Source organism: Opisthorchis viverrini (assembly GCF_000715545.1).
Source record: "Opisthorchis viverrini unplaced genomic scaffold opera_v5_280, whole genome shotgun sequence".
In the NCBI taxonomy this organism is placed as follows: domain Eukaryota; kingdom Metazoa; phylum Platyhelminthes; class Trematoda; order Opisthorchiida; family Opisthorchiidae; genus Opisthorchis; species Opisthorchis viverrini.
The window spans coordinates 554232-573185 of NW_008751939.1; the positions used below are offsets into that span (position 1 = coordinate 554232).

General features: G+C 41.6%; 2 protein-coding genes across 2 annotated transcripts in view; one reads left to right on the top strand and one right to left on the bottom strand.

Moving 5' to 3' along the window:
- T265_14870 (hypothetical protein) overlaps positions 1 to 18954 on the top strand; it is a gene marked incomplete at both ends in the record, with an annotated part of 78005 nt that overhangs the window by 47188 nt on the left and 11863 nt on the right. Inside the window, 11 exons of the mRNA XM_009175605.1 lie at positions 1917 to 2139; positions 4062 to 4311; positions 4478 to 4598; positions 5659 to 5878; positions 6181 to 6552; positions 8388 to 8656; positions 10031 to 10133; positions 10227 to 10573; positions 11848 to 12248; positions 14578 to 14708; positions 17363 to 17603. Coding sequence (XP_009173869.1) covers positions 1917 to 2139; positions 4062 to 4311; positions 4478 to 4598; positions 5659 to 5878; positions 6181 to 6552; positions 8388 to 8656; positions 10031 to 10133; positions 10227 to 10573; positions 11848 to 12248; positions 14578 to 14708; positions 17363 to 17603 — 2678 coding nt within the window. The remainder of the gene's footprint in view (positions 1 to 1916; positions 2140 to 4061; positions 4312 to 4477; positions 4599 to 5658; positions 5879 to 6180; positions 6553 to 8387; positions 8657 to 10030; positions 10134 to 10226; positions 10574 to 11847; positions 12249 to 14577; positions 14709 to 17362; positions 17604 to 18954) is intronic.
- Positions 2629 to 18954, bottom strand: part of T265_09510 (hypothetical protein) — a gene marked incomplete at both ends in the record, with an annotated part of 37926 nt that continues 21600 nt past the window's right edge. The window contains one exon of the mRNA XM_009175598.1: positions 2629 to 2751. Within this exon, the coding sequence (XP_009173862.1) occupies positions 2629 to 2751 (123 nt within the window). The remainder of the gene's footprint in view (positions 2752 to 18954) is intronic.

An 18954-nucleotide genomic window follows, 5' to 3' on the forward strand; every position in this document is an offset into this window, starting at 1 on the left:
GTCTAACAAGGGCAACTGGCACCTCGGATACCCCAGACAGCAACTTCATTGTCGCATATTATTACCGAGTACTGACGCTGAATGTGGCGGATTTCCTATCCGCCACTTCAACGTCGTGTGATAAAATCATTTATCTGCTAATGCAAAGTAGGAGAGCTGACTGAAGTAACTTAGTCAAGGTTGGTAGTATGTTGATTATAGGAGAAAAAGAAAGTACTGTAGGCAGTTTCTCATGAAGCACACTCCAAATCATTATGTATTGGTTTACTCTCCTTTCATTTTAAATAAACATCTTAGGTTTGGCCAAATACCGACTTATTAGCGCTCGTCAAAATAGTGAACTCAATTAGAGGAAGATACTTTCTGGCAATAGATTGTGGCGTTTCAAAGAAATTCATGTGTAACCATTACAAGTTGATATAATAGTGCGTCAAAGCAACTGACCACGGTACTGGAGGCGGATATCTGAACTGAAATCATTGCAGCAGGTCACTGTAAATGACGGAGTTTAATATAACTACTTAAAATTTTTCTCCCACCAAACTTGCACAATATTATCAGTATTTTACGCTCACGAATAGGCAGGAATATTCACCAGCAGTTGTCGTTATTGCTCCGGAGCAAACGTCCAGGTTTGCTATCATGTCATTATTTAGTTGGTTGTTTGTACCTAATGTCCCAACGGAAACGTGACAGAATGGCTCCAAATTTTATTGGGCATATTTCAAATACAACCCCAGATACATTAGGGGTGAGCAAAACATTGCCTGAAATTAACAGGTCACCACCACCAGTATTCGACTGATCACATTTTACATCTAGTAAATGACGAAAAACAGGATACGGCAAACAAATACCATATTATGGGTAAGGTAAAAATGTTATACCGATAAGAAACTCCGCTTCTAAGCGAAATACATTCATTTTCATGCCATATCGGTTTTGACGGGATACTTGTCTGGAACCCAGCTGGTCCTCTCGTTTATGATGTTTTTAAGCAACTGAATGTGGCCTCTTTTTTCAGTTGGCATGATATTTGAGAGATCTCCTCAAGAAGTGTAAAACCGGTCGTGGGCTGTCGAGAAATTAAGTCCCATTTTCTTAACCACGGTATGCTCCAACGTTAAAGAATTGTCAGTTGGTAATAAAATTGAATGGAAAGGTCAGAGCTTTTGAAACCCGACATTGCTGGGAGCAGGCGAGAAATTTTTTAAAGATGTTTACAACCCATCCAGTTTTTAACTATTATGAATCTGAATTAACTAGCCGATTTTCGTTTGTTGATCCCACTTGTTCTCATTTATTATCTGACGCGTAAACGTGTGTTTTCATGTATATTGATGGACGACCAGATTAACCGCCTTACTTAGAAAATAAAGTTTTTAGCGCGGATAGCAGAATTCTGTACCCTTTTGAGAAGACTGTGGTTTGTGAGATGGTGTGTTTTTGTAAATCTGGCAAAGAGTACTTTCTGCGGATCACCCCCGAAAATACCAGCTGTTCAAGATCCTCCTTTAGAGACCACTGTACTTATTCCGGTTGGAAGCTAAATGTGAACGGCGTCAAATAGTTATGATGCTCAGATTTGTATGATTTTAGTTCCTCTAGCCCTAAAACGAACCTGGCCCCGTGCAATTCGCCAATGCCTTTAAATCACAACTTGGTAACTCCCTCAAGAAATCACCCTTATGTACATACGTCTTCACTGGAGTACATCTAAGGTTTCTTATTGTTAGAGCGTGCTTGGTCTACTTTGCACGATTCTCAATAGCTATGGATGAGTTAATTTACTTACAGAGTGGATGAGTAGATACTGTTTATTGTTCGGGTCCTTATTTGTCCTTAATAACAAGATGGATGTTCTTGAGTAAATAGGTTTTGTTCCAAAGAGTGAATTCTTTTCTGTCCTTCTCCAGATCCCAGACTACATCTCAAAGGTTTACACACAACCAAAAACCGATGAACAACGTCTGCACAATGCTATACAAATCATTACTGCGCTCGACACCATTTGCTTAGACTACGGTCTATTACCTTCGGATATCATCAATCCCCATCCGCTTGAAATATTGCTTTTGTGCGTCCAGTTGTTCCGGACTCTACCTGACTACAACGTATGCCAGTGTGTGCAGTTCTCAGGTAAATTCTCCCCAAACAAATATACAGCCTTTGGAATATTTTCTTCGAAATTGTTTCAGTAACTATTTACAAGTGGTTAAAATTAGAAGTCGGTGACAAGTTTTCCGACTGAACGGCTGGCTTATTTGTCTGGTTCACAAAAACAACTGCTAAGAAAGAAACACAAAGAATAAAGTGGGAGTTTTGTAACATGTATACTTACTCACCTTCTCCGTCGAAGTTGACAACGCTTCTGGATCCTCTTCTGGAGGACTGCATAGTTTACTCATTCCCACTCTCATTCGGGTCATCTAGCCAATGTATTCACTAACATGTTTGTGCAATCATAATTTACAACGGCCTACTTCTGTGTGGACTTCAGAAATGTAGAGGAAAGCTTCTTCAAGGGCACCATAGGTAATAGCAAACGCTGCACAACCAATCGACTGGCACTGGGTAAACCTGGCAGTCTTTGTTTGTTGGGTCTTGCATTGCAGTCAGGCTAATTGATTAGCGGTTACCAAAACACTTTCCGCCACATGTTGTGTTGTTGGTGGACCTCCGGTGTTCCGTGTGACAGTTTACACTAGGGACTGCCTTGTCTGATCGACAAACTTTTCCAGCCAGTACGAGCTGTAAATGAACAGAAATGACGTTGAATATTCATTCAAAATTGTGCACTGAGGTGAATTCGCAGTTTGCTGTACATCCGCATCGTCGCGTACGAACAAGGATGCCGAAATGAATGCATCCCCGAGGATGCGCTTCTTTACCAGCGACTCAAGTTAATTTTTATAGGTTAAGATAATGATACGAATAATATGCAGAGATAGCATTTTCGCCGGTTTCAAGGCGTAACTAGCTCCTTGCTTGCTTTGAGAACAACCATTTTCATTTCAGACAGAATTGTCTGACGGTATAAACCCAGTAAAAAGTGTATTAACAGTAAATTATATTCACCGCATCCGTTTGTTTTGAATGAATTATTTACAAAAAAACTAATTTCAGGTATCTTCACTTTAGCTTTAACTAATTTAGCTAAAACAGGCTACTGTGTGATCAATCCTTCTGCTACCCGAATGAGTTCCGAAAGTCATAATCATTATCGAGAGCATTAAATCAGTGTTCAGCACTGATGCTTAGCTGCCGTATAACCATGATTTGTTTGAAAGCCTTCTTGTGAAGACAATCATAAAATTGCACGGAGAAGGGAATTTGTACTAGCCTACCACAATAATTCATGCCGTAGCAACAGAGATAGACCATACTCCGTAAAGTAGAATGTAGCTGTTAATGTCGCTGAGCCTGGATTTTCGACATCGGTAGGAATTTTGAAATCCATCATATGACTAGCTTTGCTGGTAATTTGACTTAACAAAGCTCGAACGGACTAGCATTTTTCAGTGGGCCCTTCACTTTACACCTTGCTTTTGGGATCATCCAATTAGAAATATCATGACTATCGGTTTCATAATAATGGACTGTGTTGTCAGCACACCTAGTAAACAACAGCCAATTTGGCAGCTCAACTGTTCTGGGTTCACTGATAAAAGCTTGAAAGACGGAGTAAATCTCCACAGGAAATAGGTAGTTTCATTTTTCTTTACAATGAGAAAATGCACAGTAACGTGGACTGAACTTGTCAAATGAAGTGGGCTTAACTAGGTCAGTCCAGGGTGCTGCTACTCGAAAGCACAAGTACTCTGCGATAGCAAAGGGACAGCTAGCTTTGGAATACTGAGTTAAAAGACGTAACGAGATGTTGATACATACCTTGTGTCGACAGAACCGAGGATGAGTAGGCTATAGTACATATTTACGGTTCATTTACCGATTCATATGTTCCGTGTCCAATTGTAAAATGTGAGTGACTTATTTTATACGTGATTTATCTGAATGTGATTCACAAATTAAATCATTTTTCAAATTTTTTTTCAATGTAGGCCCTCATCAAGTGATGTGTAAGCGTGAGATTATTCTGACAAATCCAAGCAGCTCTCCATTGACCTATAAATGCTTCCTACTTGGACAGGATGCCGTGGACTTCGCAATTCAGTCGTTGCATTCTGGGAACCACCTAATCAAAACAGATACGAAAAACGGCCTAGGTATTCAATGTGTAGGTTCTGAGAACAATCAGGTATTAGCTTACATTCCTGCAAACTCAAGCATCTGTTTGGGAGTCACATACAGGTAAGATATCAGCGGTTTTTCTGTTTTACCTAGCTAAATTTATCCCAACAGAACGTGAGCCTGAATGTAAGATTACCACATTAGGTAAAAGTAGTACATATATATCCTTGCTCACGGGAGATTCCCCTCAGTTAGCGCTAAAATTCTTCGTGCTGTTTATCCTTAGATCACGGTTTCTTCGCACGGCAATGGCTACTTTGTTTGCAGTATGCCAATCTGGTGAATCCATCAGCGGAAGAAATTTGTCCTTCGCTCTCGTCGGGAATGTCAACGCCATTGGTCCAGCTGTAAGTAGAAACGTTTATACGCTGAAAGTTTCATCATGTAATAAAAACAAGATGACTTCTTTTTTCAGGAAAAAAAGGTGTATATGAAAGCTCTGTGTAAAGACGGAATCCTTACGTCACCCTCAGGTCAGAAGACGATAGTGAAAGACGTATTTAGGTCCCATAACCGCACCACAGTATGAAACTTATGACATTTTTAGCTGATGTGGAGTGCGGGAGAGAGTTTCGGACTGAACAATTCAGGCTTGCGGTCCACGTTCCGATTGTCAGACCCAATCTCCGACAACTCGAAATTTTCTAATTTCTTTACATTATCAACCCACTGCTAGTGGCTTGGGATGTAGGATTAATCATACGACATGTGAACCGGCCCTCTGAGAAACTGCCAGTCCAGGTTTCACCGGACATAAATTTTTTGCCTGAGGGATGAAAGTTGCTGCATATTATTCAGATGTATACAAATAAAATCTCTGCTTGTGGCTGAACGCTTCGGTCTCAAGCTACCGTCCCAGATATCCCGGGCTAGGATATCCCCGGAAATCCGCACGATGCATACTGCTCCTTTTTCTCAATGAGAATGAAGCAGCTTCACAGTGCTTCTCGGCTTTTGACCTAGACTACCTGCATTTGAAGAAGAAACATACGACTGGCAAGTAAAATGTTAGCTGAATCCCTCGTTTGTGATAACATTCAACTTAGCGTCAAGGAGAAAGAGCGCCTTATGCTTCATCTGACATAATAGTCAGGGCATCCAACACTTTTTAAAAGGGTGCTAACGAAGTTGCGGTGACCCACTATCGACTGCGATCATCTTAAAGCTCATAAGTTAAACCCATTCATCGAATGTCTATCACACTTACTTCTAAGCTGAACCACAAGTGGTGCTTAATAAAGACAATTAAGGACTGGCAAAGCAGTGGTACAATGTGGTAGGGATTAATCATACATACGTGCACCTAACCATCCGTGGTGCCACCATTTATACTTTATATTTAGGAAATTGCTGGATGGATTGTCTACTGCATTTGCGTTCTCCTGATGCATCTTTGTTCTTTTCTAGTCCGTGGTGGATGTCACTTCGCCATGTTATACCGCAAAGGAATTCAGTGTACCCGTATGTAATCCATATGAACAATCAGGAACGTTTAACATAGCCAAATTTGAGTCGGAAGAGGATTTATTCAAGGTCCTTCGCGATTTCAACCACAAACCAGCTCCTGACAGGTTGTTTGTCTCTGACATCAGTTTCGGCGCCTCTTCAGATAAAAAAGAACCAAATGGTAAGAAATAATTCTGGGCATTTTTACACAAAACAAAATATACCGAATTCGGTGTGGAGTGGGCATCCAGTAGAAAGCTGGTAGTTCGGTTTTCAATGGATTTTGTTGGTTTGTTAGCTGAGTAGAGCGATGTTTTACAAAGGTCTCATCAACGGTTGGAAGGATATTACCTTTAAATTCTATCTATCCTCGCTTATCATCGGTCATTGGTGAAAGCACTGCTGTTTGACTTACATTCCGTTGTATATCATTCGCTCCCTTTATTCATGGCTTTTAATCTACAATTTTCACTACCGATTTAGCGATTCCTACACTTCAAGCCTTCTTCTGTCGACAGAAGTCAGTCTACTTGTGCACCCAGTGCAGTTTGCCAAAAGAATCGGATACAGGCCAGCTGAGCAAAACCAATCATTTTCCCTCAAAGGAAGAAACTAGCCAAACCGAATCCTTGGATAATTCTTCCATAAACATGATCTTTCTACCACTTGAACTTGCGAAAAGTAGCTGCTGTCTTCTCTTCAGGAACGAGAAAGTTGGAGAATTTTTCGTCATTGTACGCGGTTACGCAGGACTTCCCAAACCAAGTCCTCTGACATTCTCGGAGCCTGATGTTACGGGAGCCGATCAATTGAATTTCAAAGGATATCGTCTGTCTCCTGCAATAGCTGCAGCTTGTGAGTTATTGGCTGGAACTGCTGTTTCAAACATACAAACGGGGTTATTTTACTGACTTGGGTAAAAAGGTATAAGCTGCGTAATGCAGTTGGTCGCCTGGTCACTTTGTGGGTGTTGTTTTGGAGTGTAATGCGTATAGGACATCATTGAGGAAAACGCGTCAGCTGACTGAAATTCCTTTGTATGTATATTAACAACACTGCTTCTAATCGTGTCTTCTGGGCGTGTTGATACCCCATGAAAAAGGGACTGGAGATGTCGTCCAATTTAGTCTCTGTTCAGTTAATACGGCTGATGTTTCAGTAACAAAGTACGTTTGCCTTAAGTGAACTCTTCACCCCGCCGGTTTTGTGTGAGCTTCTGTTGTCTTGTACACAAACGTTAGCAGATATTCGTCCCACAACGTAACTGTAAAGCACCAGACAGTTACCAGTCCTCCCTTGGGAATTTACCGAAAGAAACAGCTTCTTATCAAGGCTTACAAGCGTTGGGTTATTTTAATGAGGTTCACGAGGTCTAAAGCTCACGCATATATATAACCATATTGGAGGAGATTTCTAGCCTCCTCTTTGTGAAAAGGTTACTGCTGGTCCAATTGTGAACTAAGTGTCCATCTGCTAAACAGCTGAGACTAAAGCGAGTTACAACCACACAACGGACTTAAGACCAGTCACGTCCTCCCTCAGTGAATAACATGTACGTGTATTGAAATGCTCTGGGGTCGCAGCTACTCATCAACTTATTCGGTAATCTTATGGCAAAGGTTCACATCCAGGTTTGACTGAGGGTTTGGGAAATCAGTTTTCTCATCCGTGAGGTCCAGGATTAGTTGGCTGGTGTAATAACCTACCAATACTCCACAAATCACCGGTCTTTGCAGTTACAAAGTTTGCGTCGCATTTACAACGGGAGTTAATTTCGTGGGTAGGGAATTTTCAACAAAGTTGCAGACATAGTTGAGTCGGGCACACCAATCACATTGCTCTAGCGTGAACATTTTCGACATGTCAGATGTCCGAAGTTCAAATCTCGGCACGCCCATTGTACATGCGCTGCTGATTTGCTCCAATTAGAGCGAAACTTGAGTCCAGTGCTTCCCTTCAGTGTGGAATCACCAGAATAATTACACCAGAGCAGGAGGACGACGGTTTAAACGTGGGGGGTGTGAACAAGCACAAAGTTGGAATATTCCCAATGAGGAGTTTCAATTACGTCACAATGTGTCCCGTTTTTGTGTTTTAATATATCGGTTATATGATATTCACATAGTGGTGGAAATATTCTTGAAGGGACAGTTTCTCGATTTTTTCATCAATGTTGGCCTTCAGTGGGAGACATCATCGCATGTAGCGGTCTCCATCTCCATCTCAGCCCTCACCGAATGAACATAATTTAACGACATGCTTGAAAGTTTGTTTTTATAAGGGCTTAACTGTCATCCCATTCTCATACTGGCTTTTGACGCTCAGAAATTATTCCTGTGTGCGGGTGAACAATTTGTTCAACCCCTCTTAACTACCGGTCTTCCTTAGTGGAATCGAGTCATTTGACATTTTTCGAATGACTTCTACTTAAAGACACCGCATCGCTGGGGCGCTATTTCATACACTAACCTGAACTTCTCACCTTATATACCCTAACCTAGAAGAGCGGCTGCAGAATTTCGTATTTCTATACTAAAACGTTATGAAACAAGTAAGCCCTGATGTCTTGAAGGCTTCTATATTTGTCTAACTCATCTAATTTTTCACAAGCCAGAATGCTCATGCTTGTGATGCAGAACATACCAACCCTTGTGGATCTAAATCATCCCTCTATCCTTGTTGTTCTTAAGGTTTTGGGCGTCCCTGTGATTCGGATGTAATCTATCTTCGAGTCCCAGTCAAACAGACAGTCAAAGAAACCTTGTTGCTACCGCTTCAGAACAAGGCACGAAACGATGCCCTAGCTCAGGCCCTGCGACTGCAGCTGGAAACATCTGGACAGAAGAGAACTGAATTTTTATCGTGCCTAAGTTACACCGAGCTGCTTGATTTGGCACAGAATCTGCTTGCACTACCAGCAAGCACCCTGGATACGAATTCGGCGAAAACTCGGATGCAGGTTAGTTGCTTCAGGCTTCAACTGCTCCGAAGATCGTGAATAAATCAGAGTTTCCGAAAACAGTTGACCGGTCGTAGTTCGACCCACTTTTCTCCACATCCTATTCCATAGGATGTGAACAAGACCCGGAAACCCTACAGTATTGTACAGTAAAGATAGACAATGCTCACGCACCTCAGAAAGCCTGAGACGACTAGTTCCATGTACATCTCAAGAGTTAGTGATCACTTACAGTGTCAGTATCACTTCGTATATCCACATCTTCATTTCAGTCTGTCTACGGATTCCCTCTGCATGATGGCCATGTGCCGAAGTAAGCAGGCTTCCTAGTTAGGAATACAGGACTACACCGCTCTTAAGTGTAATCAGCTGTAAAGTATTGGTTCAAGTCACGCTGTAGCCAGTGCACACGACTTTGTCTGCTGTCCTCCCCCGCGAACAAGTCCGTCAGGAAAGGTTTCCGATTATTAGGAATTATGAATGAGTGGCTCTAGAGGTCCTAACTTCCGGCTTGTACTTCGTGAGTCATCGTGCCTGCATATTGGTTTTATAATTAGTCGTTATGAACACAGTAACTGGTATAGTACGATATTCCTCTTTTTACATGCGAACGCCGTGTTACATGCACACTGAGGAGAAAGTCTTCTGGGAGTCGATGTTCCAAAAACGTGGAACATCACTAACATAAGAGTCTTCTGTAAGTGATCAGCAAACACTTTGGTTCTATGGAGTATTGCTCAGATAGTTCTACCTGTGTAATTGACCTCATTTAGCTAGCCAAGAATTTCGGGTGTCTAAAGCAGACTAACGAAGTGGAGTTCAGTTTGAACCATTTATGCAACGTATGAGTTGGTAAAAGAATGTTTTTCATGGCCTCTTCCTCCATAAACTTGTTTGTCCTCCACTGAAAGGTCAAGATTTGACGTTTAGGCGAAGTGGGGTTGAGGAACCAAAAGTTCGTGGACGTATACACAATTAGTCATTTTTCGGTGTCATGCTTAGTTTGAGAAATAGTGTAATCTCACATCTTCAGAAATTAATGCTGTGAAACGCTTGTTTGCTGATTTACAAGAGGAGACCTATCCGTGCTTTTTCCAGCTCAGCGGAGAATTTTCGGAGTGTTACACACCTCAGTACTCTGCACAGAATACTGGCAGTACACTCATTACTGGTCACGGCTGTTCACTTATTACGAGACTCTACCGTATAAGGAAAACATTACTTCTTTGAATTTCATTTTGGCTGAACCTCTGAGCAAGCAGTATGTCAGAACAACTTGGATGTCCAGAATAGTGTTGTATTATTTTTTTCAGATTTTTTCAATCTCGCGACCAAACATTGACTTGACTGTTCCTACTTGTGACTTTGTTTCAGACGAAGCAACGCAACCGTGACCTCGTGTACGAAATGGAGGTGAACTTAAAGTCAGTAAAGGTCACATCTAAGGTCGAGATCCTAGGTGAACAGTGTGAATCAGGTAGGCAGAAGCATTAATAAAAAAAATATGGCTACCACTATTTCGCCGCATGTCAACCCTTATCTGACCCAGGAACTGGCCAACTTTTTTCAGGCCTACCGGTTCATATTCCCTTGGATCTTGAGATCTGTACCGAACGGACTGGCCTTATCCCTGCAGAAATTCTAGTTCGTGGTCCCAACGATATTCGCGCTTACCGCGTCGAATGCCTGGCGGTTCCGGATAACGCACAGATTACTTTTAAATTTTCTGCCCCGGTTCACCAAAGCGTCGTGCAGGCAATTCCGATAAACAATCAAACTAACGAAGACTGGCATCTCCGAGCAGAGTTCACTGGGGCTGTTGAGTGGTTTTCCGGTCCGAACAAAATTGTCGCACCCTCAAAACAAGTGACAGATTATATCGTCAACTTTGTGCCCTACAGAGAAACTACTGTTGCCGTGAGTTACTGGCTATAAGTTTTGCATCCCCTTGGCTACCTACACTTTCTTCATTTCCCGTTGATTACCAGTCGATGTTCTGCAATATATCGGCTGCAGTAGTTTGCCCCATATCCAGGCGATACTGTTTTACTGTTCGCTGGGAGCCTTCTTGAATAATCTCCGAAGCCAAGATGGTCAAACAGATACAAGAGAAAAGATTGACATTAATTACCTCCCCCCCCCCGCTAGGCACAGCAAACCTATGAGGGCTCTGAAGCCGAATCGTCTCAGGAATCTTCATTTCTCATCCAGCGGCTATTTACCCAAGCACTACTAATATAGTTTGTCTCCATTTATTCTCAATATAGCATTTTATTACAGTCTTCCGTTTACGTCTGTCACAGCTGTGTCTAGTACTGCGGAATTCCGTGGCTTGCTCCGCTGTAAAGAGCAGATACCCTTCTTTTATCGCCAGATGTAAGTAGTTTTGAAACTTACAGCGCCATGGTTGTATTGTTATTAATTGGGTTTGTGGCCGGTTTCACTTAGTTAGAGTAAGAAGTTTGAGTTTTGCAAACAGTGTGCTTACTAGTCACCGTGGTGTATTGTACGACACCTTCCAACTAATTGTTCTATCACTCCAAAGATCACATGTTTTGGCAACCTGGAAATTGGCTGTGTATTGATGCTATTATTAGCGGTTAAATTAGTCCCGGCGGTCCAGTTGAGGTGGTCCGCCACTGGAGCATTTATTCTAGAGTTTGCACGGCAACCTTGTTTTCTTTTCTTGGGGAATAAGTGGTCCAAAGGCCATCAAGGTTCTTAAAACCTCTCATTTAATTGTAATCTCCGCAATAGATTGATAACGATTGGCTTAGAGGGTGGCGCTGATTCAATTTTGGGACTTTGTATCAGAAACCCACCTGCAGTAAAGTGCACTTAAGCATTCGCTTCCTAATGGGCGTTTGGTGGCAGTGTGTGCACATATAGTGTTTCGTGCAATGCACACTGCCGATGATTCCTAATAAAGATGAAATGGTGGTAGAATGCTTCTCAGCTTTTGAGCATAAACGCCTTCACTAACAGGATGAAATCTCAATCGGGTTGTTTTCAGCTGACTTGTATTTCTTCTGTTTGGGTTTAACAAACACTGGATAGTTGATTAACTACTGTAGCGAATTCACTATTTGTAAACTGTTCGTTCTATAAAGTCATTTCTTCCCATCGGACCGTTGTTTCCTCCTAGTGCTTCTGTATTCAGAAATCCTACAGTTTCCTCATCCATCCTTCAGGCTCAGTTAAATCTCATCAATACGAAGAATGGAATCGTTCAAAACTTCCTTCTCAATGGTTCTGGGCTGCCACCGAAATCACAAGGACAACTGAAGTTTTCGTTCCAGTTGGATAATCCACAGGAACTGAGTAACACAGAAAAAAGCATTGCATTCAAACAAAACATTAAACTTTTCCCGTTTTCTGTCAAAGTACCAAATCCTACATCACAAACGCAACACTATAAAGTAGAGTCTACATTCCCAGCAGGTACAATCACATGCTCCTGTGAAGAAGGTACGTCACAGCATCTTGTGGTCTTTCCCGGTCAGACGACTGAATGTTCTTTATACTTTCGGGCCTCAAAAAGCGGAAGTTTCTCCGGCATCTTGGCTTTTGTATCTAAAGGTGGACCAACAAAGTAAGCCTCTCCAAAATTGAAAACTGGTGATTTTCGTCCTCGCTTCATTGACTGTGGCTTTTCATGCTGCGTAGTTTATAGACCTGTTGGAGAATATCTTCTGGACATTGTGGGGGGGGGGGTATGGAAGGGAAAATTTTAGGGGACAGGGGGGAAATGGGCAGGTAAAATTTCAGGAGACAGGGTGTAACTGGTCTATATCAAGGAGAACTGCATCTAAGTTTTTGCGACAAAGGGAATCATTACTCCATCAACAGAATTCTTCATTTGGGCTTATGGAAGTTGTTTAACGGTGCCATTTGAGAATGTCAGCCACTTTGTTGAAGGGGATTTTCGTGGAAACTTACTGTTGTCAGTTTACATTTCTTTGGAAAGAAACTGTGAAAGAAAGGACCCACAGTCAAGCAGTTTGTATTTGTGTGGCTTATAGGCTGGTTTTATAACCAACTAATTGTCCTCAACCCTCTCCTCTTCCTATAGATGATAATTACTTGAACGTCCCCTTAATTCAAATGAGTTTATTCTGACATCTTATTCTGACACATTTAGGGACTAAGATAGGTTATTTCAGAGAAGAATTCTTTCCCACTCATCTGCAATTGGTCCTTACAAATATAGCGATCAAAATAACCGAATCAAAAGGATAGCACTCTTTTGGACAGAATAACCGAATAAAAACCGAATGACAGCTCATTTCCTGAAAGTGCGCCATACCCTATTAAACAGATGTGTTGAGTTTGGTTTCGACAAGGTAATGTGGCCAACAGAACTCTGTTCATGCACTGCATCCCAGTGTTAGCGTGTGGCCAGTTTAATCCAACCAGTATGAGAGGAGGAATTGCAATGGATCAAACAACGAAATATTCACTTTAGGCGTACTCACCGCAAGCAAACAAACCTTAGGAGTTTCGTGTCCTGGAAGCTGAATGAATACTGACACCTTGTTTGTGGGTTACTACAACGAAGAGCTGCAAGCTGGATACGTTTCCACGAAAGATAAATGTCAATCTCAACACTCTGAAACATTGAATTTATAAGCAGGTTTCTGAAAACAGAAATGAGATCAACTACACTGAATATGGTCATCGCGGACAACATAGTTAATTTGGTTCATCTGTGAGTACAGTCTAGCGTTTGTATAGCTATCATTGTGTTGGACAGAAACCCAACAGGGCTGTAAACGTTTCCCTCGTCACCTGTCACCTGCGTCTCAATTTTACCCGTCCGTCCTACTTCAAAGGACTGACTCCTTCGTCTAGCCACTTTTGGGAGCCTATTATGTTGGTAGTGACACGGTCACTCTAACGTTGGCTTATATACTAAACTTACATCTTAATGGACAATGCAATAAGAATTATGTCAGCGTATCCTTGGACATGTCCGGACTACTAGCACGGTATAAACTTCACAAGACAAAATCTATGCAACTTATCCAATACGATTAGGCGACTTTATGCATCAATAGTGAAGTATTTATTGCTCACTTTTACTTGTTGTTTCAAGGACGTAATCGGGGGTGAGCGCTATTAATTTATGGCCAGTTTACATTATTTGTCCTAGTAAGGCTTCTTTACCTACTTTTTTCTTTCCCTGACGATAAATGCTAATGGGAAGCTGAAAATGCTCTGGTAGAGCTTATGGAGAACATCACTGTGCAAACCGGTGTTTACCCTGATGCAAGCGTTTTAAAGCGTGATTCTATCGCAACGCATTACGTTCACTTCGGAATCTCATGGGATTTCTGCTTGCGTGCCTAAATGCTTCCCTTAATGAAACCTGTCGTTTTCCTCGGGAGGTTTCAAGCGTGCGGTAGACGTAAAATCACTCAAGCTTCAACTTCCCGATAAATTTTACGTTTTTCTCACATGTTTCAGAATTTTACTGAATCAACACCCACACTATTGAGCAGACCCTCCACCTCGATGCCTCATGGCGATGCGCTAAACATTGCATCTGAAGCCTGTTGGAAAACTTAATCTTTACGTAGTGTAGTGTTCACTACAAGATGAGGATAAGTATTTACTTAGGCACTTGTGTGCCGTGCACCCCTGGCATCACACGTGTGTGTTTTGAGTCGAAGGTATTGAAAGCCAGCTGCATAAAGGCACACGATAGAGTGTAAAGTCATAATTTTCTCCTCCAATGAAAGAGATCAAGGCATTTTTAGTCATGTCATTTAGTTACTTCGTTTCATACTTCCCAGAAATCCATCCTATTAGCCAAATAGCATCTAAATCGTGTGAATTCTCTCTCGCACCTGCAAATTCAGGTATCAAGTTGCTGCAAAATTAAGTTTCCCCAAAAATTTCATCACTGCATTTTTACTCAGGCCATTCAGAACTGCCCCAACGGACCAGGAGGAAAGTTCTGATGACGACCTGAAGATTGATGCTGACGTTTCCAATCAGGTCGGTTTTCCTTTCCGGATATGGTACGAGCTCGTTATCGACGTTGATGCAGGTAGGTGATGAGCGCTGATAGCTGGTTCGCGAACGATGTGACATGGCCAAGTCCACACGTATAGATTAGCTCGGAGATTACCTTCAGCTGGTGCTCCTATTCTAACTCGCTGTACGCGCTTGAGTATGCGAGTTTGGCTTTTCTTTTACTAAATATCACGTTGCACAGAAAACAAAACTTTATAGTGGGTGGCCAGCTTACCATCCAAAGCCGATCAACAAAAAACGATCATAAGATCACATTATCACCGCGAAATCTTGTTGGTTACAAGAAGGGAGGTTGGTTATCTGAACAGTACGTCACCCTTCTTGTTGAGAAACCTGTGGCGATTGAACCTTTTGAGTAGTTCAAACGCAAGTAAGCATCTACTACGCCCATTTAGGGGTTAGAAAATAGGCTTCACAATGACCAGTCATTCCCTTCAAAACAACGAAAATATCTATCTATTTTTGAGGTCCCTTATTGCTTTTAGCTGAAAAATCGAAAGACAGCATCTTCAGTTTTATAAGATCCCGTTGTTACCTGTTAGTCTGGCGCCACAAACATTGCTAGTTCAGAATCGGTCGACCTCCGGCCATTTGTTTTCTACTGCACCAGATGGTAACTCCCGAACTAACAGGTAAAATAGTAAGAGAAATTTTTCGAGTACTGAACGGTTGCTTGTTTGGCTGTACCAGTGGTTGTGAAAGTCCCACCACACATTCAGCACAATGAATACACCCCACTCAGCTAAATCCATACAGCTAGGTGACACTGTAGATTCACTGTGAGGGAAAACTATACGAAATATGATGATAACTTGATTTTACACTCTGATTACATAGTTGACTCCAACTCAGAACTTTTTAGAATGGACAGACAGATCATAAAGTAGTAAGCTTCGTTCAAGTTGAAATCCTCAATCTGTGTGCAAGTAACCTTCTTGTAAACGACATGATTCATTAACCAACGTGACTGCCTTCATCCTCATGCACACGGGACTAAGCTAAACGACGAATGCCGGAAAAAGCTGCTATATCTAGCTTATGGTCTTCAAACGACAGAAAACTCGTACTGGGATGCTGTTCGGTACAAACCTCATCCTGTATTTGTGAAAGGGTTTGCTAATCACAGGCGAAATAGCCTCAGCGGCTTTTCTGTTTTGTGAGAGCTTCTGACAAACGAGCTCACGAGGAGTTTTAGTGTATTTTTTTTCAAAGAAGATTAATATCGGGGTGAATATCAGGGATGCTCTTGCTAATGACAGGTCAGGGCGAGATTCTGACCAAGGAAAAATAATGGGCAGCAAACGGTAGTGGAATCTTGTGTAATTAAACCCAGCACGTTAGAACCGAAGTGGTCAGTTGTATATATATATATATATATATATATATATATGAATAACGTTATAACTTGTGCTTACTTTCCCAGTTGTTAGCTGTTCATATAATAAATGACTGATTTATTGCAAAGCCCTGAGGACTCTATCACCTAGTTCCTCACGTAACCCATCCACCTCTATTTAAATATGATACTTCCGCCTAATATAAAGCCTTTCCCTGAGAAGAGCCATAAAGGAGGTTTCTCTCCTAACTGTGTGAATAAATGGACCAAGGCTATTCACCAAGCCAAAACAACCCAAGACGAATGGTTGCTAGCATGCGGCTTGACGCAGCTCACATCATCGTCAACGTGTTTCACGACAGCCTAATTAATACTTAAACCGGTGAGTGCAATAAACTACTATGCCCTTGAAGAAAGTCCGCATTTGTGAGCCCTAGTCGGGCATGATAAAAAGGAAACGATTTCAGACTCGTGTTCTATGAGTAACCGCTAGGCTTGAAGCATTCTGCAAAAATAAAGCACTAGGCAGCCGTTTGATGCTAAAGGTCGATACCCCTAGGTTGAAAGCCGATCCAAATCACCCGAATCTCTCCCTCATCTCCTCCATAATTATCATCATGACTACCACGTTTGATGACATGTTGTTGTATGTATATTGGTTGGCTTACTGTATTGATCGCTTTGGAGAAAGGCAGGTAAACTAACATGTGCCTTGAAGCAACCATTTGTGACCAGTCGGATGGACAACAAAGTCAGCCAGTTCTTCGAAACCGCCGGAATTGACCGGTCTCATTCTTTCTTGGACACTCTGGAATGCTGCCCAGTTCCATTACCTTGCATAACAACTGTATTCTACTGTACTATTGTTTGTTCGGCCATTAAACCCTTAAATGTGGGAAATGTTTGTCAAAAACAAAAGTAATGGGGAATATGATTGAAAGTGGAAAAGGTTAAAATTTATTCGTATTTGGTAAAAAATTATAAACAAGGTTATTGCTCACACAGCGAACGACCGACTTCCCAGTCCCATTGAATGGTGACGTTTTGAAACAAAAACATTTTAGTCTTATGTTTCAAAACATTATCCGAGAAGATTTTTCGTTATATCTCTCGCCATCGTTGTGAGATCTCCGGCATTTAACGGTCATTTGTCGTCTAAACCGAAATCAGAATCACGACTGAGATAAGGACTACATACTGTTCACCTCGGCCGGATGCATTTTATCGGAATACGTCGACTAATTTTCGATAAAATATAATTCATTTCTCGACACGAAGAAAACTAAAATGTTCTTGAGTTTTGTGATAAACTTCCATCTTTCCCCTTTCAGGTCCACCTGTGAAGGAGTTAGAAATTGTCGCTCCATGCTTGAGTATTAAACCTGTAGAAATTCCGTTCAGTCCGTTATCCGAGCCTTTGGGGACTGGCGGTTATGTTAAGTTGGAGATTACTCTGGAAGGCGCTGGACTCCATGGGTCAAGTGAATACATCTTGGACAGTTCTACCACCATGAACCCAACACCTTATCGTTTTGAGTTTCGTCCGGCTGTGGTCGGTGATAGTAAGGGAAGGTGAGGATTCGTTTCGCAGTCTGGTTTATATATTTGCATGTTTCCTATAGCCTGTTTGTTCAAAGTTACAAATCACAGGGCGAACTTATTTTCTCCAAGAACGATTCCTCTCTAGATAATAATGCCCAAAATGCATCTTTTATTCTATAACTGTCACAGGTGTATCAGAATCTAGGCACATTTTCCACGCACTTTGTTTGACGTTTGAGCTTCCCAGTTTGTATCTTCTTTCTGGATACAACCAGCAAAAGGTATGGCCAAAATTTATTCGCAAAAAGGCCGGGAAACATGAAGATTTTATGGATAAACAAGTTATGTAAACTACACCTACCTCCTGCCATTTATGTCAAAGGGTTACCACTAATTCCGTGTACAAATACTTTTTGACTCTTCGTTTGAATATCATTGAGAGTACTGCGTCACCCATTGGGTAATAAGAAGAAACCGTTCCAGGCAAGCACCGAGGTTCGTCACGTTAACGTTGTGGGATGAAAATTTATCGCTGGCACCAAGACAGACCAAAGGCCATCTACTGGAATGTGGACATAAAATGATCAAAGGAATGATTTGGCTAAGAACCGGGAAGAAGTGCCACCGTCGATACGCAACCCCAGATTTACGGTTTTGGAACGATTTGCTGTTTGGGACCGTAGCGTGGCTATTCGCTTTCACCCAAGGTATCGACCGAAATTGTTGACCTTTTCAAAGGATTTACGTCAGACGAACATATCCTTAGTCTTTTAAACCACGCACGTTTATCCAGCTTGACTTTATTCGTCTTTGGTCAGTTCGTAACTTCTTCCGTCTTATTTTGCAATGTCTGTAGAAACAAAAAAATACACTACTCCACAATAAATGACCCATTAGCCGTTGCAGCGGTAAAGGTCTGGTTGTAACGGTCCATTGCATCGTTACTCCAAGTATTTTCTGACCTATACTGATCACCTGCAAGCTTATCTAATAGTAAATGTAAAAAAACGATGCTTCAAAGCTTATTAGTTGCATAGGTTTGAGTGAAGCTCACTGTTGTTTTGTACTGATTCGACAGGAGCTGGTCAAACCTTCGGATAAGTGCGCTCTCTTCATTAGGCATTTTCTACGGAGGAATGTCCACTGTAGATCTTAGTTTATCATATTGATCTTATCGGCTGAACAGGGTTGTTGTATTGCGTTGACAAGACGGTGCTTATGTGCAGACACTTTTTGAGTAGTTTCTCTCGAGTCTATCGGGTCTAAGGGGTCTGATGATGAAGAAAATTTGGGCCGGAAGGAATTAGTCGATGCTTCAAGTATTTCTCTTTGAGAAGAGTAGTTATTCCAGTCAACCTATATATATATATATATATATATA